Source organism: Ahaetulla prasina, chromosome 4 (genome assembly GCF_028640845.1).
Source record: "Ahaetulla prasina isolate Xishuangbanna chromosome 4, ASM2864084v1, whole genome shotgun sequence".
Taxonomy (NCBI): Eukaryota; Metazoa; Chordata; class Lepidosauria; order Squamata; family Colubridae; genus Ahaetulla; species Ahaetulla prasina.
The window spans coordinates 136,593,462-136,610,045 of NC_080542.1; the positions used below are offsets into that span (position 1 = coordinate 136,593,462).

Here is a 16,584-nt window from a genome sequence, read left to right on the forward strand (position 1 = left end):
TTGGGAGGTATTTAAGAGGGAGAATGGGAAAAGGGCAGATTTCCACAGACAAAGCCAAAGAATTTTAGTGGTGAAATTTTGGCACTAAGAACCTGGGATGGTTTCTGCTCTCTAAAACAATTTTCCCTTCCCCCTACATATGACAACCCAAACTCTTCTTGCCTTTAAAACATGCTTAAAATTTGGCTTTCCCCCCAAGCATTAGGGGTCAGTTGAGCGGGTACCTCTCCTGTGTGTGGTTGAATGCTTGGTCACATTTTACATTTTATATTTATAAATTGTTGGCTTGGTAGGTGGGTTTTTTCTTTTTGATTTACTGTGTTTATGGTGTATGGTACCCAGAAATGCACCAATGGGCTGTCTTATAAATTTATGAATGAATGAATGAATGAACAAATGAATGAATGACTGTTGGAGGGCTGTATGCTGGGGTTTGTCACCTGTACATTGTAGACCAAGATTCTGAAAAGGAGAGGATTCTCTGCCTAAATAGTGAGATGTGCAGCATATAAATTTAGTAAATAACTCAATTAAATCTCCATTTGAAAGGTAAAAATGTATTTTGTCTAATTTCTATGGCCTACTGTATTTAAAAGGCAATTCTTTTACTGTATTTTTTCCCAAATGTTTGCTCATGGTAATTAATTAAAATACATGTTTGCTTCATAGGTTTTCTATGTTTGGGTGAAAGCAATTTATACCCTCGGACACAGTGTTTCTCTCATTGCTCTGGTCACAGGAAGCATCATTCTTTGTGTTTTCAGGTAGGTTTGTTGAAACATGGCAGGGACTAAGTATTTTGGAACAGTGGCAGAATAGGAGAAGGTAATGTTCTCACTTGTCACTTAACAGGCCCTTGTTTTATATTTTAAATAAAGCCTCCTTTGATTCAAACTCAGTTTCTGGTGATTTGAAGGACATGATCATGTGTTTATCTTGGAACCATATAGAAATTGTTTATTGTTGCTTTCTGGGGTATTTTTGGACTCTACAATTCTAGGATCTTCATCCAAAGTCTAAATAGGTTGGATGCTATTTAGCTACTAAGTCTAGGAAAGCTGATCCAGATGTTGAGATTTTTTTTCATTTGTTCAGATGTGCTTAATTGCAATCATTTAATTAAAATAATAAATGGAAAGCACCTGATTTGGTGCAGACCAAAGTGCCATTCTGCAGTATCACCTATATTTATAAAAATCCTTTAGGAATGCAGGAAAGGCCTCTAAATATGTAGTTGAATATAGTCCTATGCTTTGCCAACCCTCTGGAGCTCAGGACCTTGAAATCCAGCAAGGAGGCCCACCTCATGAGCAAAATAGGTGAGTGGGTGGGGAGATCTAAAGGAGGTAATGTGGGACAATCTTATTGAATTGCCTTCTGAAGAAGAGTTGTTTTGAGACTGGCTGTTTTTGTCAACTCAGCCATTTCCCAAATGGGCAGAGCTTTCCCTCGGCAGCCATTTTTATGTGAGTAGTACCAACATAATTTCAAAATTCCTAATGTATCCAGAGCCTAAAATGGATTTAGATCAGCAGCAGCTGTAGAATATTTGTTTTATTAAATAACAGTGCTGATTAGTGGACCTAATTTTAACTGGGCAGTGTTGTACTATGAAAAGCTTGTGAGTTCAGGGGCAAATTCTAGAGAAGATTGCTAAAGTTAATTGTTGGGTACAACATAAAATGAAAGGCAGGATGCACTTCTGGTACTCCCCCCAACTCTTGCAAAAGACCTCCCCAGGGCCAATGAAGTCAGAAGATGTTCTACCAGTCAGACTCATGAAAGAAGGCAGGGCCAGTCGTATGAAATAGAGGACAGGCAGCCAGTACATATTTAGTTCTTTATCATATCTTTAGGAAGCAAATAAAGAAAAGAGTAATTAGAAATTGCCATATGTACTTACATGATTTGTTGTTATTAGTCGCAAAGTCGTGTCTGACCCATCATGACCCCATGGACAACATTCCTCCAGGCCTTCCTATCCTCTACCATTCCCCTGGAGTCCATTTAAGCTCACGTCTACTGCTTCAGTAATTCCATCCAGCCACCTCGTTCTCTGTCGTCCCCTTCTTCTTTTGCCCTCAATCTTTCCCAGCATTAGGCTCTTCTCCAGTGAGTCCTTTCTTCTCATTAGGTGGCCAAAGGATTTCAGTTTCATCTTCAGGATCTGGCTTTTTAAGAGCAGTCAGGGTTGATCTCCTCTAGGACTGACCTGTTTGATCGCCTTGCAGTCCAAGGGACTCGCAGGAGTCTTCTCCAGCACCAGTTCAAAGGCCTCAATTTTTTGGCGTTCAGCCTTCCTTACATGAAGGCTTACATGATAGAGCAATAATATAGATTGCAAATATACACAGTTAAAAAAAACCAAGACTATATTTAGTAGTAGGAAAGAATTATCTCTGAAAGGAGGCAGCTTAAAGAAGTGAGCGCTGAAATGCAATTATCTAGTTTTAAAATCAGCTTCCCCCTTTGATGCCAAGGGTGTTCTTCTCCTGTGAAGAACATTTGAGTATTTGCCAAAAATATGTACCAACAGGGTCCCTCAAGACATGAAGGTAATCTTAGCAACCCGATAAGCCAACATATTGGGCTATAATAATATAAGAAGATGCTAATGGTGGATTATCACTTCAGTAACAATGGCAAAGTCATCATTTCATATTGCATAGAATAAAACAATATAAACCACTCACATATTTTACCAAGTAGACCACATGCGTAACAGTGGAATGTTTTTAAGAAAATTGGTACCCCAGAGACCTCACCATCTTTACAAAGAACAGGAAACTGCAGTCTGGATGGAACATGTACAAATAATCTGGCTCTTGAAAAGTAGTTTGCTCTAGGAGGTTTAACACATCTATTTCAAGGGAATTTTATTTTTGTTTAGTTGTTAAGCCTTGTCTTCCATTGCCTCCTGGAGTTTCCCAAATTCATGTTCATTGCATCAATGACACTATCTAACCATTTCATCCACTGCTGTCCTTTTCTCCTTTTGTCTTCCATCTTTCCCAACATCAGGGTCTTTTCCAATGAGTCCTCTTTTCTCATTAGGTGACCAAACAATTTTAGCTTTCAGCTATTTTAGTTCAAAGGACTCTCAAGAATCTTCTCCAACAATTCAAAAGCATCAATTCTTCGGCACTTCCTTATGATCCATCTTTCACATTGGAGGGAATAATTACTCCAAAGCCCAGCTCTTTCAAAAACAGGCCAAAATGCTGGGCTTACCCCTTCGCAACTGTTAAACTATGGTTCCTCCAAGGAGAGAGAGAAAAATGAACGGCATCCCTGCCTTAAAATAAATCACTTTAACAATCCTTTCAAGTTAAGACACAACCATCAGTTTTTCTCAGTTTTCAGTGGAATTCCTCAGTAAATAAATAAATAAATAAAAATTTGTCATACAAGAACTTGTAAACCAGAGTAACTTCGCATTTTAGCAACTATTTAAATGTTATGCTGTTTGGATGGCCCATGAGACACTCTGATCCTTTCTGGACTGTCCCCTAAAACCAGAGGTTTGGGCATTATTACGTCTCAACAGTAAAGTTGATGCAGCTTGTAGAATAGCAGAGGGCAAAGCAGAATATAGGTATGGGGCTCCCAAAAGTTATAATCTTTTCTTAATTGTTCATATCAAATAACAGAAGATAAGTAGAAAGAACTTCAGTTATACTTCGGTTCCAGAATCTACATTGTTTTTCTCTTTCCCTATGTAGGAAACTTCACTGCACTCGGAACTACATACATTTGAATCTGTTCCTGTCTTTCATTTTAAAGGCAATCTCTGTCTTAGTTAAAGATGAAATCCTCTATTCCGACACTAGCACAGATAAGTGTTCAGATCATGCTTCTTGGGTAAGTGAAGAAGTTGTTTTGTTTGTATCACGTCCACGAACTTTGAGATTGTTGTAGGTTATATCAAATCTTACATGAGATGACTGCCAGCAAGAGTAGTGAGGCTTCTGTTGGCGTCCCGTTGGGAAAAAATTGGAACAGAATAAGACTGCAAGGGGGGAAAAGTTATATATTTTGATAATGGCTTCCTTTCTGCTTTGGGCAAAATAGCATTAGATGCAGCTGATATGCATATTGATGGGATTAAAATCCAGGTTCTCCTTCCTCAACCTTACATCTTCATCAGTGCTGTACAGCATGTAAAGATTCCAAGGAATGTACATGACAGAGCAATTGCTTATTTATTTATTTATTTATTTATTTATTTATTTATTTATTTATTTATTTATTTATTATTTTGTCACAACAATATATGTAGGTATCATACAAAAGATTATATAGTATATAAACACATATATGAGTAAATATAAAGAGGTATAAGCATATATATAGGAAGAAGAAAAGAAAAAAAACAATAGGACAGGAACGGTAGGCACGTTTGTGCGCTTATGCACGCCCCTTATGGTCCTCTTAGGAATGGGGTGAGGTCAATAGTAGAAAGTTTGTGTGAGTGTGTGTGTGTGTTGTGTGTGTGTGGGAGAGAGAGAGAGAGAAGAGAGAGATTTGTGTTTTTATGCCTAATGATGTTTTTTTTTAAGAAAAAATGGAAAGGGGGATCACACCAAGGGATGAAATGAATTTACCAAAAGAGATAGAAATAAGAAGTTGGAATGGGATCTGGAAGCCTTTATTTCAGGTTAATAATTGTAAAATAACTACTGGCTAGTGCAGTGGGCAAAGGCATTATTCAAATCTCCATCTGAAACTTTGATCCTTCTATCACTGAAGTTGCAAGACCATCGTAGTCAAAAGGCATTTTCTAACTTCCTAACAATGAGTAGTGCTAGAAATGGAAAGATAATTTGAATATTTTATTTTTTTAAAAAAACTGAATAGTGGTATGTGTGAGCATGTATATATAGTTTTGCTTGTCAACACCAGACAATATTAATCTATCAAGCATCTCAACTTTTTGAAATTGAGAAATAAAGATAGCATGCTTAGTTTGGGAAAAATAACTCCTCCCAAACTCTAGTGGACATGGAGGGGTTTATAGTGAAATTGATGCAAGAGTGTTATAGCACAACTCTGGTAACCCCAAAGGGTTTTACAGTGCTTGCAAGAGTGTCATAACTCATACACACCCAAAGGAACAACTCTTAGAGAGCATTGTAGGATATGATTTTCAGAGATGCTGCTGCTCAATATGAAACTCTTATCTTGATGGAGAAGGCAACCTGAAGAAATACAGCAGTTAAATAAATTTCACAAATCTATGGATATTACTATTCTATTCCCTTCTGCTTAATTAATGACAACCAAGAAGGTGATAGCAATTGGAGGAGCTTCCTCATATGTAATCCCTCTCCTTACCCTGTTAATTAAATTTGACATGGCTTTTCACAAAGATGTTCTGTGACAAAAATGCAAAACAATGGATCACCTTTAATACTTTGCATGTTCAACCTCATACAATTCAGATGGGAGTGACTGACTTGGCTAATTTAAGAAGGAACATTCTTCTCCTCTCCCTACTTGACTATTTGACTATTTCTTCAAAGTCCTAGCTTGTTGCCATTGTTGTCATATGGTCCATGTGATAAAATATCTGCAGCAACGAATCACTTACGCTGTGCTCATTCTGGTTTACTTATACAATAGTCAAGGAATACTTTTCAGTTTTTCCTCAGGGTTGTACATTCCATGAGCTATTTTTTGCTTCTGGCACAGCTGCCGTAGAATAAACTAACTTTAAAAAGGGATGGGAACATGTTTCCCGAACCAAATTACTTCTGATTAATGGGTGGTCTTAAATACCTCTGCCCTCTCCTGATTCTCAAAGAAGATGACGGTTTTTAATTCCTGGGCCTTTTTGCCCTGAAATCTGTAAGAAAATCAGAGAGAAATTTGATTATAAAGATGAACACAATATGACAAATATGCCACGCCGTTAGGCGGTAACAACCAAGTACATCGGTCTCAAACCTGGTTTTGAGAAGCACTTGGCATTTGCTTTCATTCATTGAACTAAGTCCAAAACAGTTGAAAGCGGCTGTTTCAGCCCATCAATAGCTAAATTCATGGAAGGAGAAATTCCTTGTCAAAACTTGTATCTATCAAAAGAGCTTTTAAACAAAGGAAACCGTTTACTGTGTTACAGCAGTTTCTTTGCATAAACATTTCATCCTTGATTTGTAACTTTCAGGTCGGCTGCAAGGCTAGCTTGGTATTTTTCCAGTACTGTGTAATGGCCAATTTTTATTGGCTCTTAGTTGAAGGACTTTATCTCCACATCCTCCTCATGATCATGTTCTCTTCTAACAGACACTTCACCGCATATCTCCTTACTGGATGGGGTAAGAAGGTTGATATAGTTATCTCTGTTTTTTACTCCCTCCCCCTCAGGATTAAAGGAGATGTTGGAATTCTACTTAGGGCTTCTAGAATTCAAGCCAAACTCCATGTTGTCTCCATGTTGGTATCTGTTCCCATCTTTGACCCACTATTGCAGGGGTAGTCAACCTTTTTATACCTACCGCCCACTTTTGTATCTCTGTTAGTAGTAAAATGTTCTAACTGCCCACCGGTTCCACAGTAATGGTGATTTATAAAGTGTATTGTCGTCTGCGCATGCCTGTCACGCATCGTGGATTGGGTTTGGGGAGGCGCCGGCTGCCAGCTCTACTTGTCTGTTACAGCTGGGTGATGTGGGGGGAGATGCGCAAGCTATTCTGGGACGAGGCTCTTTTGTTTGCGGTCGCACTATAGCGCCATTTAGTTTCACTTACATAACGTGAACTAAACTTATGCACTGGCGATACAAATAGTATATTTTCAGAAATTTAAATTGTCACAGGGAATTTTATAAAAACCTAATGAAAATGTTTTTAAATAATGCTATGAAAATGTTTTAAAAAGTCAATTAAATTAAAAAAAAGGAAAGTGCTTCAGTATCGAACAAACACCTACCGCCCACCATGAAAGTTGGAACATCCACTAGTGAGCGGTAGGGACCAGGTTGACTACCTCTGTATTATTGTTTTGAAGGTTCAGGCAAGGGCAAAACTAATGGAGATGCATAGAGCTGTTGCTACATGGCTGACCAGATTTATGTAGTTTGATGGGTTTTCAAATTTTTTAGTCCCCTGACCTTATTGCTGAGTCCTTGACTTATGACCTCAATTGAGGCCAAAATTTCTGTTGCTAAGCAAGACATTAAGTGAATTTCCATTTTATGACTTTCTTGTCACAGTTCTTAAGTGAATCATCAGTTATTAGTCGCACAGTTATTAAATGAATTTGGCTTCCCCGTTGACTTTTGGTTGTCAGAAGGTCACAAAAGATTAATCACATGACCCTGGGACACTGGAACCATCATAAATATGAGCTAGTTGCCAAGCATCTGAATTTTGACCACTTGACCAAGGGGATGCTGCAAAGGTTTTAAGTGAGAAAAACGGTCATATGTCCAGTGCTGTTGTAACTTCAAACAGTCTCTAAATGAGCTGTTGTAACTTCGAGGACCACCTGGACTTGGAGAGACAACTATAGAATTCCTGGAGGAGCATGGGGGAAATTCTCAAGTGAAACCAGAACCATGCTGGAAAGAAGATTCAGAGTCACTGATAGTAGGATAAAGTCTTGGCATAAATTGAGTAAACTTTAGTTTCTAGAAACAAAAGTCAGGGAGTCATATTCGGGCATATTCAACGAGCATTTCCAGTTGCAAAACACATTGGACAGCTGCTCGTAGTTATATAGACCATTCTGGATGTACAGGCATTTTAGTTGTTTATTGAATTTGGAGGCCACTCCAATTGTAGATGACTAAGGATGGTTTAAAATATAGAGACAAAGACCAAATAGTAATAAACATGTATCCAGAAGACTAAAAACAAAGTCAATCTATTAGTGCTATCAGCTAGTTCTTCATGCTATGCCGTATTTGAATACTTCATCTACAAAGTGATTTCTGCTTGCATGATTAATTTTGCCAAATCAAGTATTTATTATATATTTTCTCTCCCCCCCCCCTTTGCTTCATCTGCTATGTCTTTCTTCCAGGAATCCCTACAATTTTCATCATAATATGGATAATAACTAGAGTCTATCTAGACAACAGTGGGTAAGGACCAATTAAATAGCAGCATATACACTTCCAGGCTTCATTGTAAAATATACTGACTCTGGTTGCATGATGTCAAAAATTTAATCCTGGATACATAGGTTGCAACAGGTAATACACATATATATGTTAAATATGAACTTGAATTGTAGTTGTCAGACCTAGTTGCCTTTTCTTAACTAATTGATTCTGTTTAATGCAAAATGCCCTATGGGAAAGGGGAAGGATGTTTAGAAGGTCAGTGTTGCATCATAGCCTCCTGATCTTCTGAAGCATCATAGGAGATCAGTTGGTTACACTATCGAAAAGAGCATAGCCAACAAAATTCTGTCATGTTTGGCTTTCTGATGGGGTTTTTAGTGTGAGGATGGAATTCTCACTTTTGAATCAAAATTGCATCATTCAAATTGAGCCAGTATTTGCAATGCTGAGATACTAGATCATGCAAATGGGGTGTGGGAGAGTCCATTTATAGGCACAGTCCTGGTACAGAGTAAGGACAGTAAAGAAGTAATGACTTTGCTCCACAAAATAATGCCTGAAAACAAGTTTCATGTCTTGGAACATGTCTTGGAGGGGGGGGGGAAACCCAGTTATAATGTAATGAATTTAATGTATGATCTTTATTTAAAATGCAGAGCAAATAACTGAAATATATGATCTAATTTCTGAATGCTGTGTTCCTTCCTTGTTTCCCTTCTGCCCACCCATCCCTTCATCATGACCATAATGCAGTTTCCCATTCTAGACATTGTTTATTTATTTAGTAGGTTTAGAAGCCTCCTGATACTGGGTAGCTTACACTTAAAATGGGAAAACAATCAAAAGAATCTCAAGTGTCCAGACAAATTCTGTCACAACCTCCACAAACAACCTCCCACAAGGCCTGGGAGAACATCCAGTCTTTTAAAGAATTAAAGAACATCATTTTTTAAAAAATTGATTGATTATGTCTCCTCAAGCTGGTGTTGATGCTTGACAGCCACATAGATAGATTTTTCTCCAAGAAACATAATCGGGATGGATGCTATTTGGATCTCTTTAAAGGGATAACTTTCTAGAGGACAGGTGCTTCAACAGAGAAGGCCTGCTTTATGGGTCTTGATAGATGGCATTAAAACCATGCAGGAACAGTGTCAATTAAGTAGGAGGCCATTTCAAACTATCACCAAAAAAAAAACAGTGTCTACATCCTTCATAGTATATATTGTTTGTGATATGCAGGTACAACTCTCTTCAATGCAACTTGCATTAATTATTCTGGGCTTTTGTTTTGAAACTTGCTCATTCCACAGCAAGATATGAAATGCCTCAGATGATAAATATGGACTGCCACATGATATGAAGGCTGATCAGAGAAGTAAACGCCTAGAAAAATACATAATGCAAATTTAAAAAGTGTTTTGTTCCTCCATCCAATATTTCCAATATTTTTCTAATTTTCCCAGGCATTAAGTCTTCTGTGACTGATAACTTAGATTTGGATTTGTTAAAAATCTTACCTTGTAAGATTTGTACCTTGGCTGGGCTTTCTTAAAAAGGAAATTAAAGATAGTGAATCTCAAACAATATCAGCGAAGAAGAAAACTAGGAGAAATTAAAAATGAGTCAATGTAGTTGAATAGGCAGCTTATGAAGGAGTTGAGTCAACTGAAAAGGATGCTTATATGGAATGGAAGGTAAGAGAAACAGCCAAGGAAGTTGAGAAATGTAGCAAAGAGGTTAGGAAGGCAAAAGTAGAAACATCAGGATCATAAGGAAGGTTTCTTCAAATAAGTCAATAGCAAGAGGAAAGCAGAAGAAGAGAGAAATCACTCTTAGTTCAAGTGGAGAAATCATGACAGGTGACCAAAAAAAAAACAGCCCAAAGGAAGTCAACTGCTATTTTGCTTCTGTATCCAAAGGAAATGGTCATTTGAGTAATATAAGTTTGAGAAGAATATTCACAGACAGGATTGAAATCAGTAAAGATGTGGTAAAAGAACCACTTTGAATGTCTTCAAGTCCCCAAGCCTTGAGACGTGCATCTTACAACAGTGAAGTTGTTCGTGGAAGACTCTCTTCAAAGTTTGCATGTCAAAAGACTGGAGGAGAGCAAGTGTTGTCTTCTTCTTCTTCTTCTTCGAATAGAATAGAATAGAATAGAATAGAATAGAATAGAATAGAATAGAATAGAATAGAATAGAATAGAATAGAATAGAATAGAATAGAATTTTTTTATTGGCCAAGTGTGATTGGACACACAAGGAATTTGTCTTGGTGCATATTCTTCTTCTTCTCCTCCTCCTCCTCCTCCTCCTCCCCCCCCCCCCCGTCCTCCTCCTCTTCCTTCTCCTTCCTAAAAAAAAATTCCCAGTAATTATTGACCAGTCAGCCTAATATTAATAACTAGAAAGATGTTACAGGAGAGCAAATAATAAGCATGTCATTTGTAAACTTGTAAATAGTGCTTTCATTGCTAAGTGTCAGCATGGTTTTGCCAAAAATAGGTCATATGAGACATGATCATCTCCTTGGTTAAGATAATTACTTTAATGGAGTATGGGAATGCTGTGTATATAACCTATTAGAAGAAGAAAGTGGAGATGGGTGTGGAATACTTCACAGGAGTGTGCAAACGTACATTAGTGGACAGAGAGTAAAGCTGTTGCTCTCTTCTTTGTAGCAGTTGATCTACCAAAAGAGACAATGTCTTCCCAGGGCTAAGCTGTTATCAAATAAAAGCCCTATAAAATTTAGAAGGAAAGGCCTAGTTTCTAAATGTATTATTTATTAAACAAGTGAATATAGCCTCCAACTCACACATTTATTTATAATTTTTATTTTATTTATTTATAACATTTATTGGCCACATATCTTACCATAGAGAAACTCTGAGTATCTTAAAAGTATGTCATAAAAGTTTGTCTTTATATATACAATTAAAACATAAGTAAAATCAAACTTTAAACCTAAGGGCAGTTGGGGAGGGTGGGAGCAGAGTGGAAGGAGGTAGGATCTGTTGTCAATCAACCACCTCCACTGTGCTGTTTCCCAACTGGGACCCCAAGCTAACTGGCAGAGCCATGATCTTAGGACCTTACAAAGGGAGAGGTGGGCAAGAATCTCTCATTGAGGGGCAAGATGTTCCAGACCAAGGCCATTTCTATCCCATAACTGGGCCTGAATCCTGACTGAAGGGGTCCAGATAATCATCAGGACCCTTTGCAGCTGCCAGGCCACTACCTTTTCCGCAAACTTCCCTAAGAAGGGAAGGTTGGAAACTGGACAAAAATTATCCGTGTAGGTGTGATCCAGTGATGTTTTTTTAAGGAGGGGGCAAATCAGGGCTTCCTTAAAAGCATCCAGAAATGTCTTCTCCTCTACTGACGTATTGATTACTCTCTGGACCCAAGGATCTAAATGACAGGTGGTGGTGTTGACAGCATCAAGGGCCCTGTCCACTTCATCAGGGCCAACAGGGTCCAACATTCCCAGATAATAGGGCAAGACGCTCCCCAGTCATGGACTATCTCCACACATGGGATTCACTTTGGAATGTCCCAAACTTCCGGTAGGCCCCTTTTTCACTCTCCCCGAGCCTCCATGCACGCCCTGCACTTACCTGTATCCAAAATGGGCGACGTGGGGACTCCTGGGAGGGTGGGAGCAGAGTGGAAGGAGGTAGGATCTGTTGTCAATCAACCACCTCCACTGTGCTGTTTCCCAACTGGGACCCCAAGCTAACTGGCAGAGCCATGATCTTAGGACCTTACAAAGGGAGAGGTGGGCAAGAATCTCTCATTGAGGGGCAAGATGTTCCAGACCAAGGCCATTTCTATCCCATAACTGGGCCTGAATCCTGTCTGAAGGGGTCCAGATAATCATCAGGACCCTTTGCAGCTGCCAGGCCACTACCTTTTCCGCAAACTTCCCTAAGAAGGGAAGGTTGGAAACTGGACAAAAATTATCCGTGTAGGTGTGATCCAGTGATGTTTTTTTAAGGAGGGGGCAAATCAGGGCTTCCTTAAAAGCATCCAGAAATGTCTTCTCCTCTACTGACGTATTGATTACTCTCTGGACCCAAGGATCTAAATGACAGGTGGTGGTGTTGACAGCATCAAGGGCCCTGTCCACTTCATCAGGGCCAACAGGGTCCAACATTCCCAGATAATAGGGCAAGACGCTCCCCAGTCATGGACTATCTCCACACATGGGATTCACTTTGGAATGTCCCAAACTTCCGGTAGGCCCCTTTTTCACTCTCCCCGAGCCTCCATGCACGCCCTGCACTTACCTGTATCCAAAATGGGCGACGTGGGGACTCCTGGGAGGGTGGGAGCAGAGTGGAAGGAGGTAGGATCTGTTGTCAATCAACCACCTCCACTGTGCTGTTTCCCAACTGGGACCCCAAGCTAACTGGCAGAGCCATGATCTTAGGACCTTACAAAGGGAGAGGTGGGCAAGAATCTCTCATTGAGGGGCAAGATGTTCCAGACCAAGGCCATTTCTATCCCATAACTGGGCCTGAATCCTGACTGAAGGGGTCCAGATAATCATCAGGACCCTTTGCAGCTGCCAGGCCACTACCTTTTCCGCAAACTTCCCTAAGAAGGGAAGGTTGGAAACTGGACAAAAATTATCCGTGTAGGTGTGATCCAGTGATGTTTTTTTAAGGAGGGGGCAAATCAGGGCTTCCTTAAAAGCATCCAGAAATGTCTTCTCCTCTACTGACGTATTGATTACTCTCTGGACCCAAGGATCTAAATGACAGGTGGTGGTGTTGACAGCATCAAGGGCCCTGTCCACTTCATCAGGGCCAACAGGGTCCAACATTCCCAGATAATAGGGCAAGACGCTCCCCAGTCATGGACTATCTCCACACATGGGATTCACTTTGGAATGTCCCAAACTTCCGGTAGGCCCCTTTTTCACTCTCCCCGAGCCTCCATGCACGCCCTGCACTTACCTGTATCCAAAATGGGCGACGTGGGGACTCCTGGGAGGGGTGGGGTAGGCGGGGCCAGCCAGGAGTGGGATTCGGGGGTTTTCCAAACTGCACAGAATCTTAGCTAGAGGTTCTCCCGAACCCCTGTGAACCCCCAGCAACCCACCCTTGGCTGTGACTCTCTTTGCTTGATGCCCATCCAGTCGTTCCAAACACAGTTACTCTGTCGAGCTGGGGCCCTCTGCCCCCTGATTTGCATCTCCAACAACCCCTGGGCTCACTACCCAGAGGTGCCAGGGGCCAGCTCATCCTCCTCCTTCGAACTAATGTCCAGAGAGGAGACTGGGAGTGTGTTCATTACACATAGAGAGATTGTTGTCCTGGTACCACTGCAACTCCCCTCCCATCTATCTATTGGCATACAGTCTAAAAATAATATTCATTTCTGATTTACAATTATATTGCAGTCCTCTCTGCTTTTTCTATTTTCAAATTTTCTCACAATTTTGCTAGAGTTAAGCAATAATTATGGTACAATGACACAGGATTTATTATGTTTATTTATTAGGTATCCTTGCTGAAAGAACTAGATGCATTCTTTTTTCCTTTTTTAAACAGTTGCTGGGATACAAATGACCATAGTGCTCCTTGGTGGATTATACGAGTACCAATCCTAATTTCCATTTTAGTAAGTAAATTCAGCCTTGGAAATGATTATGTTAATGTAATTTTTCACACTAGCTTTTATACCTTGAAATTTCATGCACAAGTGTTAGTCTGGGAAAAGTCTAATATTTTTCAATAGTAATTTTAAATGCACTCTTCAGCACCAGAAGGAGAGGCTGAGGTTACCCCAAAGCAGGTAATAATAAACATTTAGAAAGAACAACACATTAGCGCAATAGGAAGCAAGTTTACAGTCCTAAAAACAGTAATAAAAAATGCCAAACATTGATATTCTTTCTATTAGATAATCCCTTCTGAAAGAGTAGCTAAGTTTTATTTATTTATTTAAATTTATTGGCTATAAGACCAATGGAATCTGTTCAGTGGGCAAAACTTAAAAAGACATAACTGCCAAAAATATTAGACGGGAGGGATTTCCCATCATTAACTCGATAAAAATCAAACATTTTTCCATATTGAATATTGATATTATAATAATGGCCCCAAATTTACTTATGTATAAATTACAGAATTATAATTTTCTCCAAGTATCTCTCCAAATTGCCAGTACATGTAGTCCTCCCACTTAGGACTACAATTGGGACAAGAAATTCTGTTGCTAAGCAAGGCAGCTGTTAAATGAGTCATGTCCAATTTCATGAGCTTTTTTTTTTTTGCTATGGATGTTAAGCAAATCAATGCACTTATTAAGTGAATCATGTGATCTTTAAATAAATCCAGCTCCCCCACCCCCAGTTGACTCTGTTTGTTGGAAGCCAATGGAAAAGTTTGCAGATGGTGATCACAAGATCCTGGGTTGCTCTCAATATATGCCAGTTGCCAAGTGCCCTGATTTTGATTGCATTACTATAGAGGGTCATAAGTTTGAGGATCAGTTGTAAATCACTTTTTTAGTACCATTATAACTTCAAATGGTTGCTAAACAAATCATTGTAAGTTGACCTGTGTAGAATTATTTACTTGTTTGCTTCATCCTGCCTTTGTTATTTTTGCAAATAACTCAAGTCGAAAAACATATTCAATACATCTCTGTCCTTCCATTTTCTCCACAACAACAACCTTGTGAGGTGAATTGGGCCAAGAGAGGTCACCCAGCTGGCTTTCATGGCTAAGGTGGGACTTGAACTGACAGCCTCTTGCTTTTAGCCTGGTACCTTAGCCACTAAACTGGCTTATGACATGTAATACTAGTTATGTTATAACATGTAATATTAGTGTTAATGACAATAATATGGTGGAAGATATGATGGAAATAGGACTTTAGTAAAGGACCAGAAGAAAATCTTACTATAGCTCCTAATTTAAGGAAAGAATGTAATTCTGAGACAGAAGAATGGATAGGTGTATTTATGCAGAGGCCTGTATGTCTTTCTTTTAAGATTTCATTTCATAAAACCCTACCTAAAGGCCAATTTAGGGACGTGGTGGCTTAGTGGTTAAGATGCTGAGTTTGTCGATCAAAAGGTCGGCAGTTCAGTGGTTTGAATCCCTAGTGCCGCATAATGGGGTGAGCTCCCATTACTTGTCCCAGCTTCTGCCAACCTAGCAGTTCAAAAGCATGTAAAAAACACAAGTAGAAAAATAGGGACAAACTTTGGGAAGATAGCAGTGTTCATGCGCCTTTGGCGTTGAGTCATGCCAGCCACAAGACCACGGAGACATCTTTGGACAGCGCTGGCTCTTCGGCTTTGAAATAGAGATGAGCACCGCCCCCTAGAGTTGGGAACGACTAGCACGTATGTGCGAGGGGAACCTTTACCTTTACCTTTTAAAGGCCAATTAATATTTTTAAAAGATTCGAGAGGATGAAATTATCAAATATCTTTTCCCTCCCTTTAATTATCTTGCAATGTCTTTATAAAAAACAGAATATTCATGGACAAGTTTGTGGTTGGTAGGTGATCAGCTCTTAGAATTCAGCCCAATATTGATTTTTTTACCCCAAGATAAGGTTCCCTGAATTTCCTGTGAATTGATTCTAAGTAGATGAACATAAGAATGAATCAGAGGTGGTATTTAGTCAGTTCGGGCCGGTTCTGGTGAACCGGTAGTGGAAATCATGGGTTTTTGAGGCAGGGCGCATGCGCAGAAGGTGCATGCACACATGAAGTGAGTGTGTGCGCGGGGGGCAAACCAGTAACAAAATGTGAAACCCAATGCTGGAATGAATTATATGCTTTCAATTGGATGTATATTTAACTTCTAATATATGTTGTTAGATGACGCCAAAATATAATTCTTTCTATATTTAACTGTGAGTACATTTTAATCTACACATTTAGGGCAATATTTTTCATCTTTGCAACTTTAAAATAAGATGAATTTCAACTTCTAGAATTTGGGCTGGGAATTCTGGGAATTGAAGTCCATCAAAGTTGCCACGATTAAGAAACACTGCAGTAAGTTTCTTTTTTTTTTCCTTCTGAACATCATTACAGTATTTAACTTAACAATGAACGGTTGGAAGAACTATGCATTATGATACAATTGTAAATGCTTCTGTTAATTCTTTCATAGGTAAATTTTATCATTTTCATTAGCATAATAAGAATTCTGCTGCAGAAGTTAAGATCACCAGATGTGGGAGGCAATGAGCAATCACAATACAAGTGAGTGAAATGCAGGTCTCTGTATGTTTCTTGATGGAGGCCCCTGTTGGCAAAACACAAATCAAAGGAGCTCTGACATATCCAAATGGGCTTATTTTATGTGTTTATTTTTAAGGAGACTTGCAAAGTCAACGTTGCTTCTGATTCCACTCTTTGGTGTTCACTATGTGGTGTTTGCAGTCTTTGGCGTTTCTAACTACTACCAGATGGTTTTTGAATTATGCCTGGGTTCTTTTCAGGTAGTAGCCGAGCAAGTTTTCTTCTTAAAATAATTC

The 16,584-nt window shown here is 39.3% G+C and overlaps 1 protein-coding gene across 4 annotated transcripts in view; it reads left to right on the forward strand.

Annotated features, from left to right (window-relative positions):
- VIPR2 (vasoactive intestinal peptide receptor 2) overlaps positions 1–16,584 on the forward strand; it is a 224,647-nt gene that overhangs the window by 196,198 nt on the left and 11,865 nt on the right. For all 4 annotated transcript variants that reach the window (XM_058179768.1, XM_058179771.1, XM_058179769.1 and 1 more), the window contains 7 exons: positions 670–764; positions 3,723–3,861; positions 6,167–6,317; positions 8,026–8,086; positions 13,632–13,701; positions 16,218–16,309; positions 16,425–16,548. In XM_058179768.1, coding sequence (XP_058035751.1) covers positions 670–764; positions 3,723–3,861; positions 6,167–6,317; positions 8,026–8,086; positions 13,632–13,701; positions 16,218–16,309; positions 16,425–16,548 — 732 coding nt within the window. The remainder of the gene's footprint in view (positions 1–669; positions 765–3,722; positions 3,862–6,166; positions 6,318–8,025; positions 8,087–13,631; positions 13,702–16,217; positions 16,310–16,424; positions 16,549–16,584) is intronic.